Raw genomic sequence first — 16,615 nt, 5'->3', positions numbered from 1 at the left:
GTGCACCAGGAGGTTAAGAATGGGCAACTCCTCGCAATCTTTGCAAGGCTCATGTTTAAAGGGATGATATCGCCATTGCTGTGAATTAATTAATTTTTGTCCGCCCGTTTTTCGCTGAGTTTAGTTTGTTTTGCACCGCAACGCCTAAATTCTTCGACCTTAAAAACTTGGCTAATTCTCTAAACTTAATGTTTATCCGCCCGCTTTCATCGGATTTAGCTTGTTTTAGCACCGCACGGCGTAAATTCTTTGGATTCAAGGACTTGGCTAATTCTCTAGACTAAATTTTTGTCCCCCCGTTTGAGTCAGACTTGGCTTGTTTTGCACCGTAGCACCTAAATTCTTTGACTTCAAAGACTTAGTAAATTCTTTAGATTTGCTTAAATTTCACACTTAGCTCCTCAGCACTTAGCTCCTTTTTTCCTTGAATAAGGACATAGGCTACCTCCTATATAACACAAGTTAACAAAACTCCAAAATTCTTTAGATTTGCTTAAATTTCACACTTAGCTCCTCAGCACTTAGCTCCTTTTTTCCTTGAATAAGGACATACCTCCTATATAACACAAGTTAACAAAACTCCAAAATTCTTTAGATTTGATTAAATTTCACACTTAGCTCCTCAGCACTTATCTCCTTTTTTCCTTGAATAAGGACATAGGCTACCTCCTATATAACACAAGTTAACAAAACTCCAAAATTCTTTAGATTTGCTTAAATTTCACACTTAGCTCCTCAGCACTTAGCTCCTTTTTTCCTTGAATAAGGACATACCTCCTATATAACACAAGTTAACAAAACTCCAAAATTCTTTAGATTTGCTTAAATTTCACACTTAGCTCCTCAGCACTTAGCTCCTTTTTTCCTTGAATAAGGACATAGGCTACCTCCTATATAACACAAGTTAACAAAACTCCAAAATTCTTTAGATTTGCTTAAATTTCACACTTAGCTCCTTTTTTCCTTGAATAAGGACATACCTCCTATATAACACAAGTTAACAAAACTCCAAAATTCTTTAGATTTGCTTAAATTTCACACTTAGCTCCTCAGCACTTAGCTCCTTTTTTCCTCCTAATGAATAAGGACATAGGCTACCTCCTATATAACACAAGTTAACAAAACTCCAAAATTCTTTAGATTTGCTTAAATTTCACACTTAGCTCCTCAGCACTTAGCTCCTTTTTTTCCTTGAATAAGGACATACCTCCTATATAACACAAGTTAACAAAACTCCAAAATTCTTTAGATTTGCTTAAATTTCACACTTAGCTCCTCAGCACTTAGCTCCTTTTTTCCTTGAATAAGGACATAGGCTACCTCCTATATAACACAAGTTAACAAAACTCCAAAATTCTTTAGATTTGCTTAAATTTCACACTTAGCTCCTCAGCACTTAGCTCCTTTTTTCCTTGAATAAGGACATAGGCTACCTCCTATATAACACAAGTTAACAAAACTCCAAAATTCTTTAGAGTGAGTCAGGAGTTAGGTCGTGTTAGAACTGAAACAGGGCTTAGCTGGTTTTTCAATGAGTCACTCCGCAGCTTGGAGACTAAATTATGACTTGGCTTTTGCATCATTTTATCGACATTCAGAAGCTTAGAGCTACATGTAGTTGTCACTGAGTCAGGATTCAGCTGAATTTTGAATCTTGTAAAGCGTCCGAGCCTAGCATATTTTTGAACCGATTCACCAAAACATCACATCTTTTTTCACCGAGTCAAGATTAAGCCAATTTTTGTAGAAAATGAAAACTTAACTGCTGTTTGCACTAAACCGGGACTAAGCTCATTTTCGCACTGAATCAAGAATTAGCTTGTTTCTGTGCTGGTTTTCGCAAAATTCTGCAGTTCCACTCGCTGAGTCGTGAATGTCCGACTTACATCCCCGATTGTATTTTATAAAGAATTCTATTCTTGCGGTTCCAACATAAAAGAATCAAAATTAGAAAATTTCATGTTTACTCCTGCAAATCCCTGAAAGGCCAGAGAAACAAATAGACAGTTGTTATTTGCACAAATTAAATTTAGAAAAATAATTTTTTTTTTTTGAAACTTCGACGACTTAGGAGGTTTCCAAGAACTCAATTATGATTAACGACTCTTAATGATTTGCTATTAACTCCAGCCTGAAATGGCGGATAATAAAAATATAGCTTTTAAATGTTTTTGCAATGCTTAAAACAGGTTAAGATTGTAGTCATGGGCGTAGGGAAGTGGGTGGGGGACAGCTGCCCCCTTATAAATTCACATCTACACTAGATATTAACGAAAAAGTTTCGTATGTCGGGATTTTTTGTTGGACGTTCATTGCTAGATGGTTGAAAAAGCTGGAAATAAACAGAAATTTCCAAATATTGCTTCCGATATCTATATTTGCGTTTCGATATTCAATATTGATTTTTGGTCCAATATATACATATATCAATTGTGATATTCAAATTCACCCAACTTTAGCCCTTAACTGGCAGGGAAAAAAGGGTACTTCCGAATTAGTCAGTACACGCTCGAGAAGCGAATTAAGGTTAAATCCTAATAAAATATACCAACATATGACGAAAATATAATACTTTAATTTATATAGTAATATAATTAGGGCTATATATTTGCATATTAGAGAGTGGGAGTGGGGGTAAAGTAACCTAGCCTGACTTTACCCCCACCCACTAATGTGCAAATATATAGCCCAAATTATACAAGTCCAATGCGTTCTGTCACCCGTCATTTGTCTTTGTGGTAATGAAACCAGTGTTCTTAGATGTTACATTCTGCAAACTTCTCGAGTGTGTACTGGCTAATATGGAAGTACCAAAAAAAGTTACACTAACTGCAAAGTTTGGTCAGCGGGACCCCACTTTTTAAAAATACGAGAAAAATACTGTTGCAAATTTATCCCAATTTTGCTTACAAAATATTCAGATATCAGTTAGAAATACTAAAATCATTCCACTATTCGCATTTGAGGCAGAGGAATTTGGCATATTCCATGCATACATTTTTTGGCACAAACTGCAGGTATATTTGGATTTTCTGCCTTTGCTTAGGGGGAAAATGATGCAACGACCTTTGCGGTCATTGGAACCTGAACAGAACACGTGGGTGACATTCTAAGCCAAAAATCATGTATTGTTCTTGATCAAATTACGCAGTGCTCGAGTTATCCTTTGGAGGGTTGCTCTGATCCCAAGCTAAGGATCAATGAGGGATCATCCTATCCCTCATTGATCCCTCAATGAGCTCTGTCAGCATTTTTCTTCGGGCATACTCTTTTCTTGGGGTGCTGAGTAGCTCAGAATGACATTGGCATTGACCCCATCCATGTCCAGGATCGTATGCCACACCTCCTTGGACCATCTTCTCGTGCGGTGGGTAGTCGTGTGAGTGGACCACTTTTGGTCTAGAGAGTCCACGCCATATTTTGTTGCGTTGTACGTCATGATAATCTGTGGTTTACTGCTCTCATGTTCAATTGTTGCCGAAAAGGGGATCGGCGAAGCAATTATAAATACCTATTTTCTTTCAAAATACATCACCAGGTTCAGATGGTCTCTATATTCGAAGATGAACGAGTTGGGTTCCCTTGTATGACTAACAAGGAAAGAGGGTGGATCTCTCTTTCGTTCTTTTTCATCGTGTTTATGTATGTCATTCTCAAGGGTCTGAGCATTTCAAATGGGTTCTATCGTCTTGGACCAGTTGCCGGCTGTGATGTTGCTGTTCTGGCTCTTTTAAGAGATCGACAAGGGTCATATTCACGTTGGAACTGAAGCATTGTGGATTTAAACTATAAGTGTTTCCTTTCCAGTGTAGACAAAGACACTAGATCGATAAAATGTCTTCAAGACCGCTAGACATTAAACCTTGAGTTCAAACTTGTTCGGTTTAGAGCAAATTTACTTCTTGAATTTGCACCGTCCTCTAAATGCAGCTAGCATTTCAGCAATCGCCAAGTTGATTGGAGCTATAGGTCCGCCTCTTTCGTAACGTGTGTACCTATCATCGAAATGAAGACAGTTTTTCAGATACCGGAATTGTTTCAGACTCATTCTAGCGTGGAAAATGTCCTGCCCAGTTTAATCAGCTCTAAAGAGACCTTCGCAATCTTCTCTGCCCGACTTGAACACTCTAGAGAGATACAGAAGGTCTATAAAGGCTTACATTTCTATGACGTCGACTGGTTTCAAGTACGTTTGCTTATCTACAATACAAAAGTTATACTGCAGGTGGTATTCGTCAGTCTTGACATTGGTATGAAGGACGGTCTTCTCAAGGATCTCGGCTGTGATGAAAAGATCCCATGCCTTTTCAGGAGTTTTTAGGTCTTTGTGTCCTTTGAGACCTGAAAAGTTCGGAACAAGATTACAGTCTCTCGTGTCTCCTCTGTAAGAAGTATCTGGCTTGTTCTTAGCATTGCTCCGGATTGTCAGTTGTTTCATAGGATGCCCTATTCTAGCTATAAATGACCTTTACCAGCTCTGAAAACCGAAGAAAATTAGAATTACCCATAGGAATAAACTACAATAGGTCCAGTAAAAACGAAAATCTTTTCCTCTCGAATGTAGGACACTTAAATACGTTAAAATGAACTAATTGTTCTCCAGAAAGCTCGTAAAAACTAAAGTTGATTTCTCTGCTAGGCCACAAAAAAGTTCCACCAAGTGCAGGGTGAGTCCTGCCGGACCCCACAGCCCTGTATCTACGCACCTGTAAGTGCTTTCGAGAGCCACAACAAGCACAATTTTTTTTACTGTAGCACCGAAAATCGCTGTGTAGCGCTCAAAAGAGGGTAATTTTAGCACTTTAGGAACTGACCACGGTGGCAACCCTACATAACACTACCTCGTGGTATTTCAAATAATTTTAATGAAAAGAACCAAGACATATCACCGATATACTGCATTCATCCCTCTCCATCATAGAATCGATTGCACCCCCCCCCCTAGACAAGATGCTGCCTACACCCATTAATGTAGTCCGTTTTGCACTTATAGTAATAAAAACTGTTGATAGTTTTTTCGTTATCCGTTATCTTGCAACGACAACAATAAAAATTATTCATTACAATTGCGAATTACAATTGAGTTCTACAATATACCCTTAATCTCAAACACTTAATATCAGCGTTTGACGTCATCACTCACACATACATATACGTATTTATACGTATATGCATTGCTAAACTCTAATTTTATCAAAAATTGAGCAAAGTCTAATAAATTAGACTGCTAAACTCTAATAATTTCTTTCTCTTTCGACAAAATTCAAGCATTGTTGTTCCTTAGTAAACTACACGGCAATGCTCATACATTTGCAACTTTCATAAATTCAAACATCTTAATCTTAAACACAAATATCAGTGTTTGAGGTCAGCCCTAGTAAATCATTGAGAGGATGAATAAATAAACGGACTCTCGAATAATCATCGTGGTTTTTGGAATACAGTATACATCTTACAGAACATGGTGAGTAACATTGGCGTTGAATTTTTTTTACCATCTACCGTCAAAAACCAGTATCTGTAAAAAAAAAGGTACTGTTTTACTTAATGGTATAAACCCACCGCTATAGACTCTATAGAAATTTAGCATGGAGACCCGTAAAGCGGGTAATTACTATCTAAATTGATCGCAAAGCGTGGTTTCTCATTGAATTTACAATATATAACTGTTGTTTTTTTGGGGTTTAGGGGAAGGAAAAGGTACATAGGTTAGGTTACGCATTTAATATATGCTATATGCTATATACCCCCCCTCCCTAATGTGCAAATATATAGCCCAAATTTGTTTCATAAACCATTATAACCGGGTATATGTCTCTCCAATTTGACAAGTTTCCTTGATAGAGTCTATAGCGGTGTGTACCATTAAAACAGTACAAAAAAAAAAAATATATATATATATATATCTCGCTTCCGACTGGGTTGAACCTTTAAAGGGTATGTTCTTTGAGCAATAAGGTATTGATTAATTTTTATGCTTCTCCCTAGCCTACTATATATCATATTTTTCACATAGCTTGCCTATTGTTTGTTTTTAATCAAAGATGTATCCCCTAAAATATAGCCCCCCCACCACAAAGAGATAGGTCCTGCCCTAAATCTAAAAAATCCCGTAATTTACTTTATTTTTCATCTAATTACTCTGCTTTTCTTCTTGTTTTATCCACACCCTTTTCAAACGTCAGCCCTCTAAGATAAAATTCTGCACGCATATCCTACATGATACGCATAACTGTTGAATCTAAAATTTAATAGGAGCAGTTTTGACTAAGCTCGACGCAACAAAACTCTTTCTGGTGGCCTATGATTTAAGACTAAGGAGCCTCTACCTCTATGTCCTGATAATTTTCTAATAACAATATGGGTTATCCCTTTTCTGAAAGATAAGACTTAAAGAACAAAATTTTTACTTTATTATACTAAGAAAATACCTAACTATTGGATTTTCAGCCACTTCCGGTTAAACTGCATGCATTCCGGCCCACTCCTCTTGATACCTCAATTTTGTGATACCTCAATAGTTATAGGTAATGATACAGAAAATAATGGAAATGTATGTGGCACTTTAGAAGTGAAGCAAGGCTATAGTTCTTCACTTTCATAGAAATGCCAACATAAGGAGAGGTGCTAGGTGCATTCCCTCTGAAGAATTATCCCCGCGAAATATTCCCCCCACATTCAAAATTGAGCAGAAAAAAAGAAGGAACTTGGGAATCCTACCTATATTCCATAACTATTGGATTTTCAGCCACTTCCGGTTAAACTGCATGCATTCCGGCCCACTCCTCTTGATACCTCAATTTTGTTTGTTTACATGATTTTCTTTACTCGATTTTGTTGGTTTACATGATTTATTGAATTTATTTCTCATCAGTGGTTGGTTCGTAATACCAATTTATAAAAAGAAAAAACCCTAAAAATTACCAAACTTTCGTACATAGCTCATGAGTAAATCCGGGTATTTAAGGAGAGGGGGCTGAGACGCAGTTAAACTTCAAGCATCAATGTATTTTTTAATTAATCCTCTCTATGAAAGTCTAAAAATACACACTTCCTGAATGTAATGAATGAATAATTTTGTTAATGTTGTGTATGGTTCCGAAATGTAGATGAACTACATTTTTTTGGGAAACAGCAAGTAATAAAAGTTAGCAAAACATTTTTTCACAACGCTTTTAAATCGATTAGAGGACGATTTACAGGATGGGCGAAAAGGTGTTTTGCCCCGGGCTCAGTTGGCGGCCCTGTGTATATGTACGATGTTTATTGTACTTTGCAAAATACACATCTCAAAAAGCACAAAAAGAATATCGCTACGAAATAAGGCAATGAAAAAAAGCATTAAATAAATTAGAGCCGGCCATTTGTAAAGCAGACTGGGTAATTAACTCTGCATCGCTGGATATAAATGAGGTCCACACGCAGAAAAACATGGAACAATTAACCCAGTCAAACGAGTTTCTAATCAAACTTTCAAATGAAGATGTAATCAAAAGAAAAGAAGCCGAGTTTAAAGCTCCCTGGTCCAATTTAATAGATGAATAAAGAACCTTCTGACAGAATTCCACCATATGTTGCTGAAAATTAACCCACTTTCACTGCTATTAGACGTGAAATTTCAAAGTAATTTCATTGGCACTTGACAAATACCAAGTTCAAGGACCAATGAAGTAATTTTCATTTTCTAAACACTTTGACTTTTCATAATTTTAGATTTTAGCAGAGTTTAAAATGACAGAGAATTTTTTTATGGGAGATATCACGCAAGGTGGTATGAAGATAGGCAATGGAACTGCTGGGGAGGTGAAACAGTTTCCGTACTAGGCTAGTGTTGTAATAATGCACAAAGGTTGTAATGAAGGCATAAAAAGTGAAATAGTAAAATGAAAGGCCTTTTCAGTCAACATGGAACGTTTGAGACAGCAATAGGATTCAAATAAAGCCATATCTTAAGGTATTCGAAATGAGATTGATGTGTGCTTTTGATGATGTTCTGCTGTTCGCTTGACCCCAGATGGATGTGAAAAAAGCAAAAATTATGGCAATCTATGACCCATAAAGTACAATCTAACAGTCTTAACCCTACTTTCACTACAATTTTAGAAATTTTTTATGAGGCTATAATTTATTATTCTTCAACAAAATACCACAATATTTACACATATTCAAAAGGAAGGCTTTGCCCTACATTTTTGATGCGTTTTTAAGTTTTTTTTTGCAGAAACACCCTCCAAAAATACCCCGACCCAAAAAACCCTGGATATGCACTTGATTTTAAACACAATTTCCTAGAATTAGCTTTCCTCCTTCATTTGCTACTTTGGCAAGTACTGCGCAGAAGAAAGTTATTAAAGAAGGTAGAATAAAAATATGCTTCACATGTTTCTGAAATATCGTGTAAGAATATTTTTAGAAATAATGGAAATACTTAGTGATAAAGTACCAAACACTATTCTGTACGAACGAAACGGTTTTATCGCACCCTGTACGTGTACCAATAGCCTATTCAGTGCGTTAAAACTACACTCAAGTGGCGCGGTATTTCTCAGCGAAAAAAACTGAATGTTTTGGCAAGCTTAAGATGAGTGAAGCAATAGGAGAAATAGCAAGGCAATATAAATCCGAAATTCCTATAATAATTTTACAGAATGGCTAGCAAGGGACAAGAGAAAGTCTGACACTCCATATAAGACTGGAATGACATAAAAACATCGTTCAAAAGAGAAATACCACGACAGAGAAAGAGAACAGGCAAATCCTTTTTACGTCGGCAAAAGAAATTTATGTTGAAAGAGAACGAGTCGAGTACTGCACTAACAACATAAATATAAATAAAATACCCATCTATGTTCTGTCAACAGATTACATGAAACGAATAAGCCGAATCTCCAAGGATTTCTTGGGACGAGGCCAAAGAAAAATTTGTGACTTTGGATGGAGGAACAATGTCCACCGTTGTGAAAGCCTCAGAGTACTCAAGGCTGCAACACGTTTGTAGCACTAGTGACAACTAGGTTAGAAGTAGGAAGCGGTAGTTGCACACTTTTTCCCAAAAAAAACAAAAAAAAAAACCAACAAACAGTAGTGCGCAAAAAGCAAAAGGAACGAACGACACAACTGACGCAATAAATATAGCATAAAAAAATATTATAATCTAATACTGCTAGTTACCTCTTCTTAATGACAGGCTGGGTCTTATTTTATGTCTATAAGTAATTCAATTTTTTGTACTTACTTTGCTTTGGAGGCATCTGAATGAACAGTTAAAAACACGTAAAAGAAGTGAAAGTTTTTCCATTAAATATTTGACTACTAAATTTGATTTCGATAGCAATGATAAATGTTCATATTCATGCGAAAAATCTTAAGCAGGCTGACAAAGACGTGGATGGAAAAGATTTGATTTTCATTTGGATTTCGAGCATTAAAAACATAGAAAAAGGATCGTTTTTTTATTCTATGGATTCGTTTTTTTTTACCCGTGTGTAGGGAATTTCGAAATATTTGTTCACAAAAAAAAATGATTTTGCAAAATTATTAAATACGGAATAAGCTATATATTTATGCTTTTAATTTAATTTGAATCATTTGTTTCGGACGCTCAATAATCGAGCGAACGAAACGAATGTGAAGCCAACATTAGCATCCCATCACACTGCCACGAGGGGGATATCTCGCGCAAAGGGCCACCGAACGAAAAGTCGGACGGACAACAACAGTAGCAATATCTCATACAGATTTTGTATAAAAAAGGGGGAGGGGGAATTTCTTATTAAACCGATCGTTACATTTTTTCAACTAAAGGAAATACTCGACAGGAATAAAACTAAAACAAAATCTAAGAACCCAAGGAAACCTAATCACATACACGTAAACAGTAAAAAAAAAGAATAAAAAAGGAAAAAAAGGGTACTGTACTCAATTACAATCACATCTTTAATTAAAAAAGAACCTTTGAAAAGACCATACAAAAGTTGGGCTTTACCTTATCGAGATATTGTCGCAGCCGATCCGGGAGTCCTATAATCTTTGACAAAGGTACACCCACCAGGGGTTCTATAGGAAGAACCAAGTCTCACCTTTCTATCTATCATTTGGAGTTCTACCACTTTCCTTTTGTAAACTGAAACATCTTCTAGAGGAAGCCCCTAAAATTAGGAAAATACTAATTACTTTCAACGACATTCGGTGTGGAATCGTATTAAACCATTAGCCCTTTTTCCACCTTTTTTTTTTTTTTTTTAAACTTTTTTCCACCAGCGTCGACTGGCTCTGTCAAATTTATAGAGCAGTAGGCTATTAATCAAAGTAAACAAACAACTAAAAACACAAAAACAGATATAGCTCTTTTGCACTAAGCATCTCAGTTTAAACCTAGCTAACTCAGTTTACAGTTGACATGGCTTTCCCTCAAATTATTAGGTCCGAGAAGAGACACAACTCTAAAATATATATGTTAAGTTTTTTCATGGTTTCGGCTTTCAGAGAGGTATTGACTATCCTACAGACTAAATCTAGACATTAGCTGGTTTATTCTATTTAAGCTGTCCGGGATATATAATCTTACAGCATTATATCTTGTTTCAAGTCCATGTTCCCTTAAATAAAGGCATTTTGAGCTAATATATCAAAGAGAGTTTTTTAGTGTTGTTCAAAAGATCAAAATACATAAAGGACGTCAAAAATCAATGCAACGGCATTTTTTTCATGGTGTAGGTTCACTTGGTTTTAAAATTTTAGTTCATGTGTCTTTACGCCCTGACATTTTAAAGCGGATCAGCATAAAAAAATGAGTATTTAATACTAAGAATCAATAGAACCACATTTTCTTTCAAGAATTTATTGTCCTCGATAAGTTCCCTTGTTCCCAAAAGTCAAAATTAGTATCGGTTTGAAGCCCTCCCCGTCCAATATTCCCTCTCAGTTTCTACTAAATCCCTTAAGCCTGTAATTTCCGTCCCTGCGACACTGCATATATGGCCTGCTGATAGCCTGGCCGTATAAAGCGTATTTCAATTTCGTTCTACCATTCTTCAAAGTCAAAATTTCGCTTCCACTTGCCCCCCCCCAGCATTCCCTAGCGACTTCATTTCAATAGCTCTAGTCGTTCCTATGAGATTATGTATCCTGGATAAGCATGGGCACTGTTCTGTTTTTCTGAAGAAACAGAAAAAAAATAAACAGGGCTAAAATAAAACAGAACAGGCCAACAAAAAAACAGAAGACCCGTTCCTGTTTCTGTTCTGTTATTTGGTAAAAACAGAAAACAGATGTTTTCATTCCAAAAACAGTTGTTTAAACAATTGTTTTTCGAACACTTAAAGGCCAAAGAAAAAAAGATGTAAATGATAAGTTTTGGCTTATTATCAGAAAGTTAATTATAGCATTAGTTGTTCAAGCCTTAAAGCTTATCATTTAAAAATTGTGCTTTCCCCTTGTTTGGACATTGTCCGGGCATGCTGCTTTTGCACAAAATACTCAGAGATCAAAAATGCCTGTTCGCTCAACACTAGTAATAGTACACTAAGATGCTTTAGAGCGGTTTCTGACTGCTCCGAAAAGATCTCTTCGTTTTTAGTCTAGAAAACGATTGGGGTCTCCAATATGAAAACATTAACTTTTTAGTCTCTCATTAACTTCTCGTCAAGATTGCCACTTGCCACGGGTGCCACTTTTCTCTAGCGATAACACTCTTGAGAAAACCCAGCACTATTACAGCGTTTTTTTTTTCCCGACAAAAAGTGCAGTGTTTCTAATATAGGGGCGAAAAATTGTCCGTGTACGCACATATGGCCATCCTTTTTTCTTTATGTTTATTTTCTTCCATTTCCTTCCCTTTTTTTCAAAATGCGTATTTATGTTTATACAGCATCTTCTCAAACTACCTGGAAATGCCCGGACATTTCGAAAATAAAACGATTTTCAGCATGAAATTGTGCAGTCAGCTCAAAGTCATTAGTGTTTCAGCAGAGCCTATAGTTGATTTGGGAGGGGATGGCTTCTCCCTCCAGACCATGCTTTCCAATCCCCCCATCTGGGCTTCGGACCCCCCCTCCCCATTCGGAACGTTTGGACTTCGGAAGCCATCTTAAACAAAAGTATGAAAGAAGAAAGAAGATTAATTGTATTCTAGCCAATGTGTGTCAAAATTTTTCAAAATGAAAATTAATGGTTTAAGGGTACTTCGCATATTTTTACGGCACTTCGCACTAGAAAATATAGCTCTAGTCCCTCCACCAAATACATTCTTAAGTAAATTAGTAAACGGAAATTTCTCAAATTCCGAATTTCAAAGAAATTTAGACTATTTGATACATAATACTTTCTTCAAGTATTTTCTTCTGTTAAATATTTTTTCAAAGGGATGCAAATATAAGGACAATTGCACTTTTTGGTAACTTATTTCGAAAATTTCTGTGGCTTTGCGGCATAAAATACTTTCTCCAACGCAGACACTTGCTCCATCATATAAATTGTTACTACTTCAAATTTTTATTTTAGAAATAGGAGTGGCCAAGCTTTTGAGTATTAATTTAAAAAATTTTTCCCAGAAAATAAGTTTTTCAAAGAAAAGTAAAGAACTCCATTAAAAAAAATGTAGCAAAAATAAAATCAAATAATCTACCAAGCGTGAAACTACCACAAATTAGCATCGATAAATAAATGAAACCCAAAACGAACAGAAATTACAATAATTAACTGAGTCAAACTCAAAACCAGCAGAAATTAAAATAAGTTGGGCGCAAAACCCCTCTGCCTTCCCAAGGCCAGAACAAAGCTTGCACTTTACTGAAAAAATATAAATGTTTTTACTTTTATAACTTTAATAAATCAAATAATATAAACATTTAGATTACTAAATGTCAGTATATGTATATTAAACTGACATTCATTGGTATTTTTTCAGTAAAGTGCAAACTTTGTTCTGGCCCTGGGAAGGCATAGGGGTTTTGCGCCCAACTTGTGCTAATTTCTCCTCGTTTTGAGTTTGACTCGGTTAATTATTGTAATTTCTGCTCGTTTTGGGTTTCATTTATTTATCAATGCTGATTTGTGGAAGTTTCAAGCTTGGTAGATTATTTGATTTTATTTTTGCTAATTTTTTGTTTAATTGAGTAGTTTAGTTTTCCTTGAAAAATTTATTCGGCGGAAAAAGTTTTTAATTAATTTCTTTTTGTTTTTTATTGACATTAAATAAAAAAAACAAGTTTTTTAAACTGAACGTAAGGAGCGACATTATAACTTAAAACGAACAGAAATTATTCCGTATATGAAAGGGGCTGTCCCCTCCTCAACGCCTCGCTCTTTATTCCGTATATGAAAGGGGCTGTCCCCTCCTCAACGCCTCGCTCTTTACGCTAAAGTTTGACTGTCTCACAATTTTTTTTTAAAACAATAAAAAACTTTAGCGTAAAGAGCGAGGCGTTGAGGAGGGGACAGCCCCTTTTATATACGGAATAAAGAGCGAGGCGTTGAGGAGGGGACAGCCCCTTTCATGTACGGAATAATTTCTGTTCGTTTTAAGTTTTAATGTCGCTCCTTACTTTCAGTTTAAAAAACTTGTTTTTTTTATTTAATTTCTGATCGTTTTTTAGTTAATGCAGCTTTTATTTGCATAAAAATTTTACTTTTCTTTTGCTAAATGAATGTCTTTACAAATTAACTTACGTAACTAACTTCTATATTCGTATATTTTTCTTCTGGCAAAAATTCAAAGTTGCAGATTTTTGCAGATATGAGCTTGAAACCTATGTAATAGGGTTTTCTGATACGCTGAATCTGACGTTGTGATTTTCATTAAAATTCTTCCACTTGTAGGGGATGTTTCCCCCTCTTTAAAAAATCGAGTAAATTTCCTCAGACTTGTTGCCTTTGATGAGTAATACTAAACTTAATAAAATTTATATATTTAGAATCAGCATTATAAACACATTCTTTCGATACATTTATTGACATCAAAATTCCGTTTTTAAAAGTTTCGATTACTATTGAGCCGTATCGCTTGTTTTTTTATTGCTTTTTTTTATTACGTATATGTTATTACGTATATGAGGGGGTTCTCCCCTTAGTCAATACCAAGCTCTTTACGTTAAAAGTTAAAAAAAAATTTGATTCACAAACCCCTGAATCACAAAGGCCGTTTAATTAGAATAGACAGCTCTTTTGAAAGCACTAAAAAAAAACTGTAGCTTAAAGAGCGAGGTATTGACTTGGAGGAGAACCCCCTCACATACGTTATAATTTCTGTTCGTTTTAAGTTCTAATATTCCTTCTTACATTTCAGTTGAAAAAACTTGGTTTTTTTTTATTTAATTTCTGATCGTTTTTTAAATAGTGCTTGGAAATCCGGCGCCCCCTTCATAGAAATGTCTCTTACCCCAAAGAAACATCCTCCACGGAAATCTTCTCCAGAGTAACTCCCTCCTCTAGCCCCCCTCCAGAAAAAATCCTTCCTGAAAATGGTTGTATACTTCCCAATAACCAATAAATAATGCTGGCAAGTCCGGCGCCCCCTTCATGGCGAGTTCCCTTCCCCCATGAAAACTTCCTTCATGAACAGATCATCCAACATAACCCCCGACCCACCCTTCCCTCCCACGCCAAGAAAAAAAACCTCCTGTAAACTTCTGTATACTTCCGAATAACCTATACTATATGTTAACATTGGGTAAAGTTCATATCTTTTAGCCCTCCCTCTGGGTACTTCGGGGGATTAAGTCATCCCAAAAGACATATTTATCATATTTTCGACCATGCTGAACAAAATGGCTATCTCAAAATTTTGATCGGGTGACTTTGGGAAAAAAACAAGCGTGGGAAGGGGCCTAGTTGCCCTCTATTTTTTTTGGTCACTTAGAAAGAGAACTAAAGCTTTTAATTTAAGATCTTAGGAGTCCTTCCACGATACTCTAGGACAACTGGATCGATATGATCACCCCTGGAAAAAAAAAACAACAAAAAACAAACAAACAAACAAATAAACACGCATCCGTGATCTTTCTTGTGGCAAAAAATGCAAAAATCCACATTTTTGTAGATAGGAGCTTGAAACCTCTACAGTAGGGTTCTCTGATACGCTGAATATGATGGTGTGATTTTCATTAAGGTTCTATAACTTTTAGGGGGTCTTTCCCCCTTTTTTTGAAAATCAGCCAAATTTTCTCAGGCGCGTAACTTTTGATGGGTAGCTCTAAACTTGATGAAAGTTATATATTTGAAATCAGCATTGAAATCTGATTCTTTTGATATATCTATTGGTATCAAAACCCGTTTTTTAGAGTTTTGGTTACCATTGAGGCGGGTCGCTTCTTACTTACAGTTCGTTACCACGAACTGTTTGATAGTCTTTTCAGAAAAGAAGAAAACAGTACTCTAAACCTTTCCGTTTGTTAAGGCTTTATAGTTTGGCCTTCTGAATTTTTATTAAGTGTATTTTGAAAAATCAGGGGTATTAGAGGGGTGTTTGCCGATATTCAATCATTTTCAACTTTTAAAGAAGGCTATAATCCTTTCAATTTCCAATTGAATGAGCCCTTTTGAAGTTTCTACGACAAGGCTTTCAATAAAAAAATGTATATGCCCCAGGGCATAACTTGCAACCCTTGCCCTGAGGGCTATGGGGGGAGGGGTTGTCATCCTTAAAGACCTAATTTCCAAAACTTTCAAATGGCTATCTAAAAATTTGGATTGGATATGTTTGGGGAAAAGATGGGCGTCAGAGGGGGGTTAGTTGCCCTCCAATCACTTTCGACTATTAAAAAGGGTACTATCCCTTAGAATTTCAAATCAAATGAGCCCTTTTTCAAGTTTCTACGACAAAGATTTCAATAAAAACCTTATATGCCGCAAGGGGAATACCTTATAATCCTTGCCAGAGTTGTGGGGGAGTGTCCTCCTCAAAAATATATTTTCTATCGAGAAATCAACTACGCTGAACAAAATGGCTATCTCAAATTTTGATTGGATGTGTTTGGGGAAAGATGGGCGTGAGGGGGGGGGGCTAGTTGCCCTCCAATCACTTTAGACTATTAAAAAGGGCACTAGCCCTTTGAATTTCTAGTAATATGAGCTTTTTTAGAAATTTGTACAAAAGCGTCTTAATTAAAAACCTCATGTACACCCAAGGAATAATGTACAACCCATACCTTGAGAGCTGTGGGAGATTTTGCTCCTCAAAAACATATTTTCTATCTGGAAATCAACAACTCTGAACAGAATTTCTATCTCAAAATTTTGATTGGATGTGTTTGGGGAAATGATGGGCGTGGGGGGGGGGAACTTCCAATCACTTTCGACTATTAAGAAGGGCACTATAACTTTTAATTTCCAATCGAACGAGCCTCTTTTGAAGTTTCTACGAGGACCCCTTCTTTATGAAGTGCCCTGCTCAAAAGGAAAAAAAAATACATGGTACGTTGTGCCAACATTGTTCTTATATACCCTCAGGGCATAACTTAAAACCCTTGCCCCGAGGGTTGTGGGGGAGTGTCCTCCTCAAAAACATATTTTCTATCTGGAAATCAACTACGCTGAACAAAATGGCTATCTTAAAATTTTGATTGGATGTGTTTGGGGGAATGATGGGCGTAGGGGGGAGGGCTAGTTGCCCTCCAAT

General features: G+C 36.2%; 1 protein-coding gene across 1 annotated transcript in view; it reads right to left on the bottom strand.

The window, feature by feature from the left end:
* The window catches only part of LOC148954009 (uncharacterized), a 112,582-nt gene that overhangs the window by 4,402 nt on the left and 91,565 nt on the right, over positions 1 to 16,615 (bottom strand). The window contains exon 15 of the mRNA XM_089085740.1: positions 9,986 to 10,148. Within this exon, the coding sequence (XP_088941866.1) occupies positions 9,987 to 10,148 (162 nt within the window). The 3' untranslated portion in view covers position 9,986. The remainder of the gene's footprint in view (positions 1 to 9,985; positions 10,149 to 16,615) is intronic.

The sequence above is a fragment of the Artemia sp. Qi Xiang Cuo genome, chromosome 3, assembly GCF_049724085.1.
Source record: "Artemia sp. Qi Xiang Cuo chromosome 3, ASM4972408v1, whole genome shotgun sequence".
Taxonomy (NCBI): domain Eukaryota; kingdom Metazoa; phylum Arthropoda; class Branchiopoda; order Anostraca; family Artemiidae; genus Artemia; species Artemia sp. Qi Xiang Cuo.
Note: the sequence above shows the minus strand (reverse complement) of the source record. Positions and strands in the feature narration are given on the sequence as shown.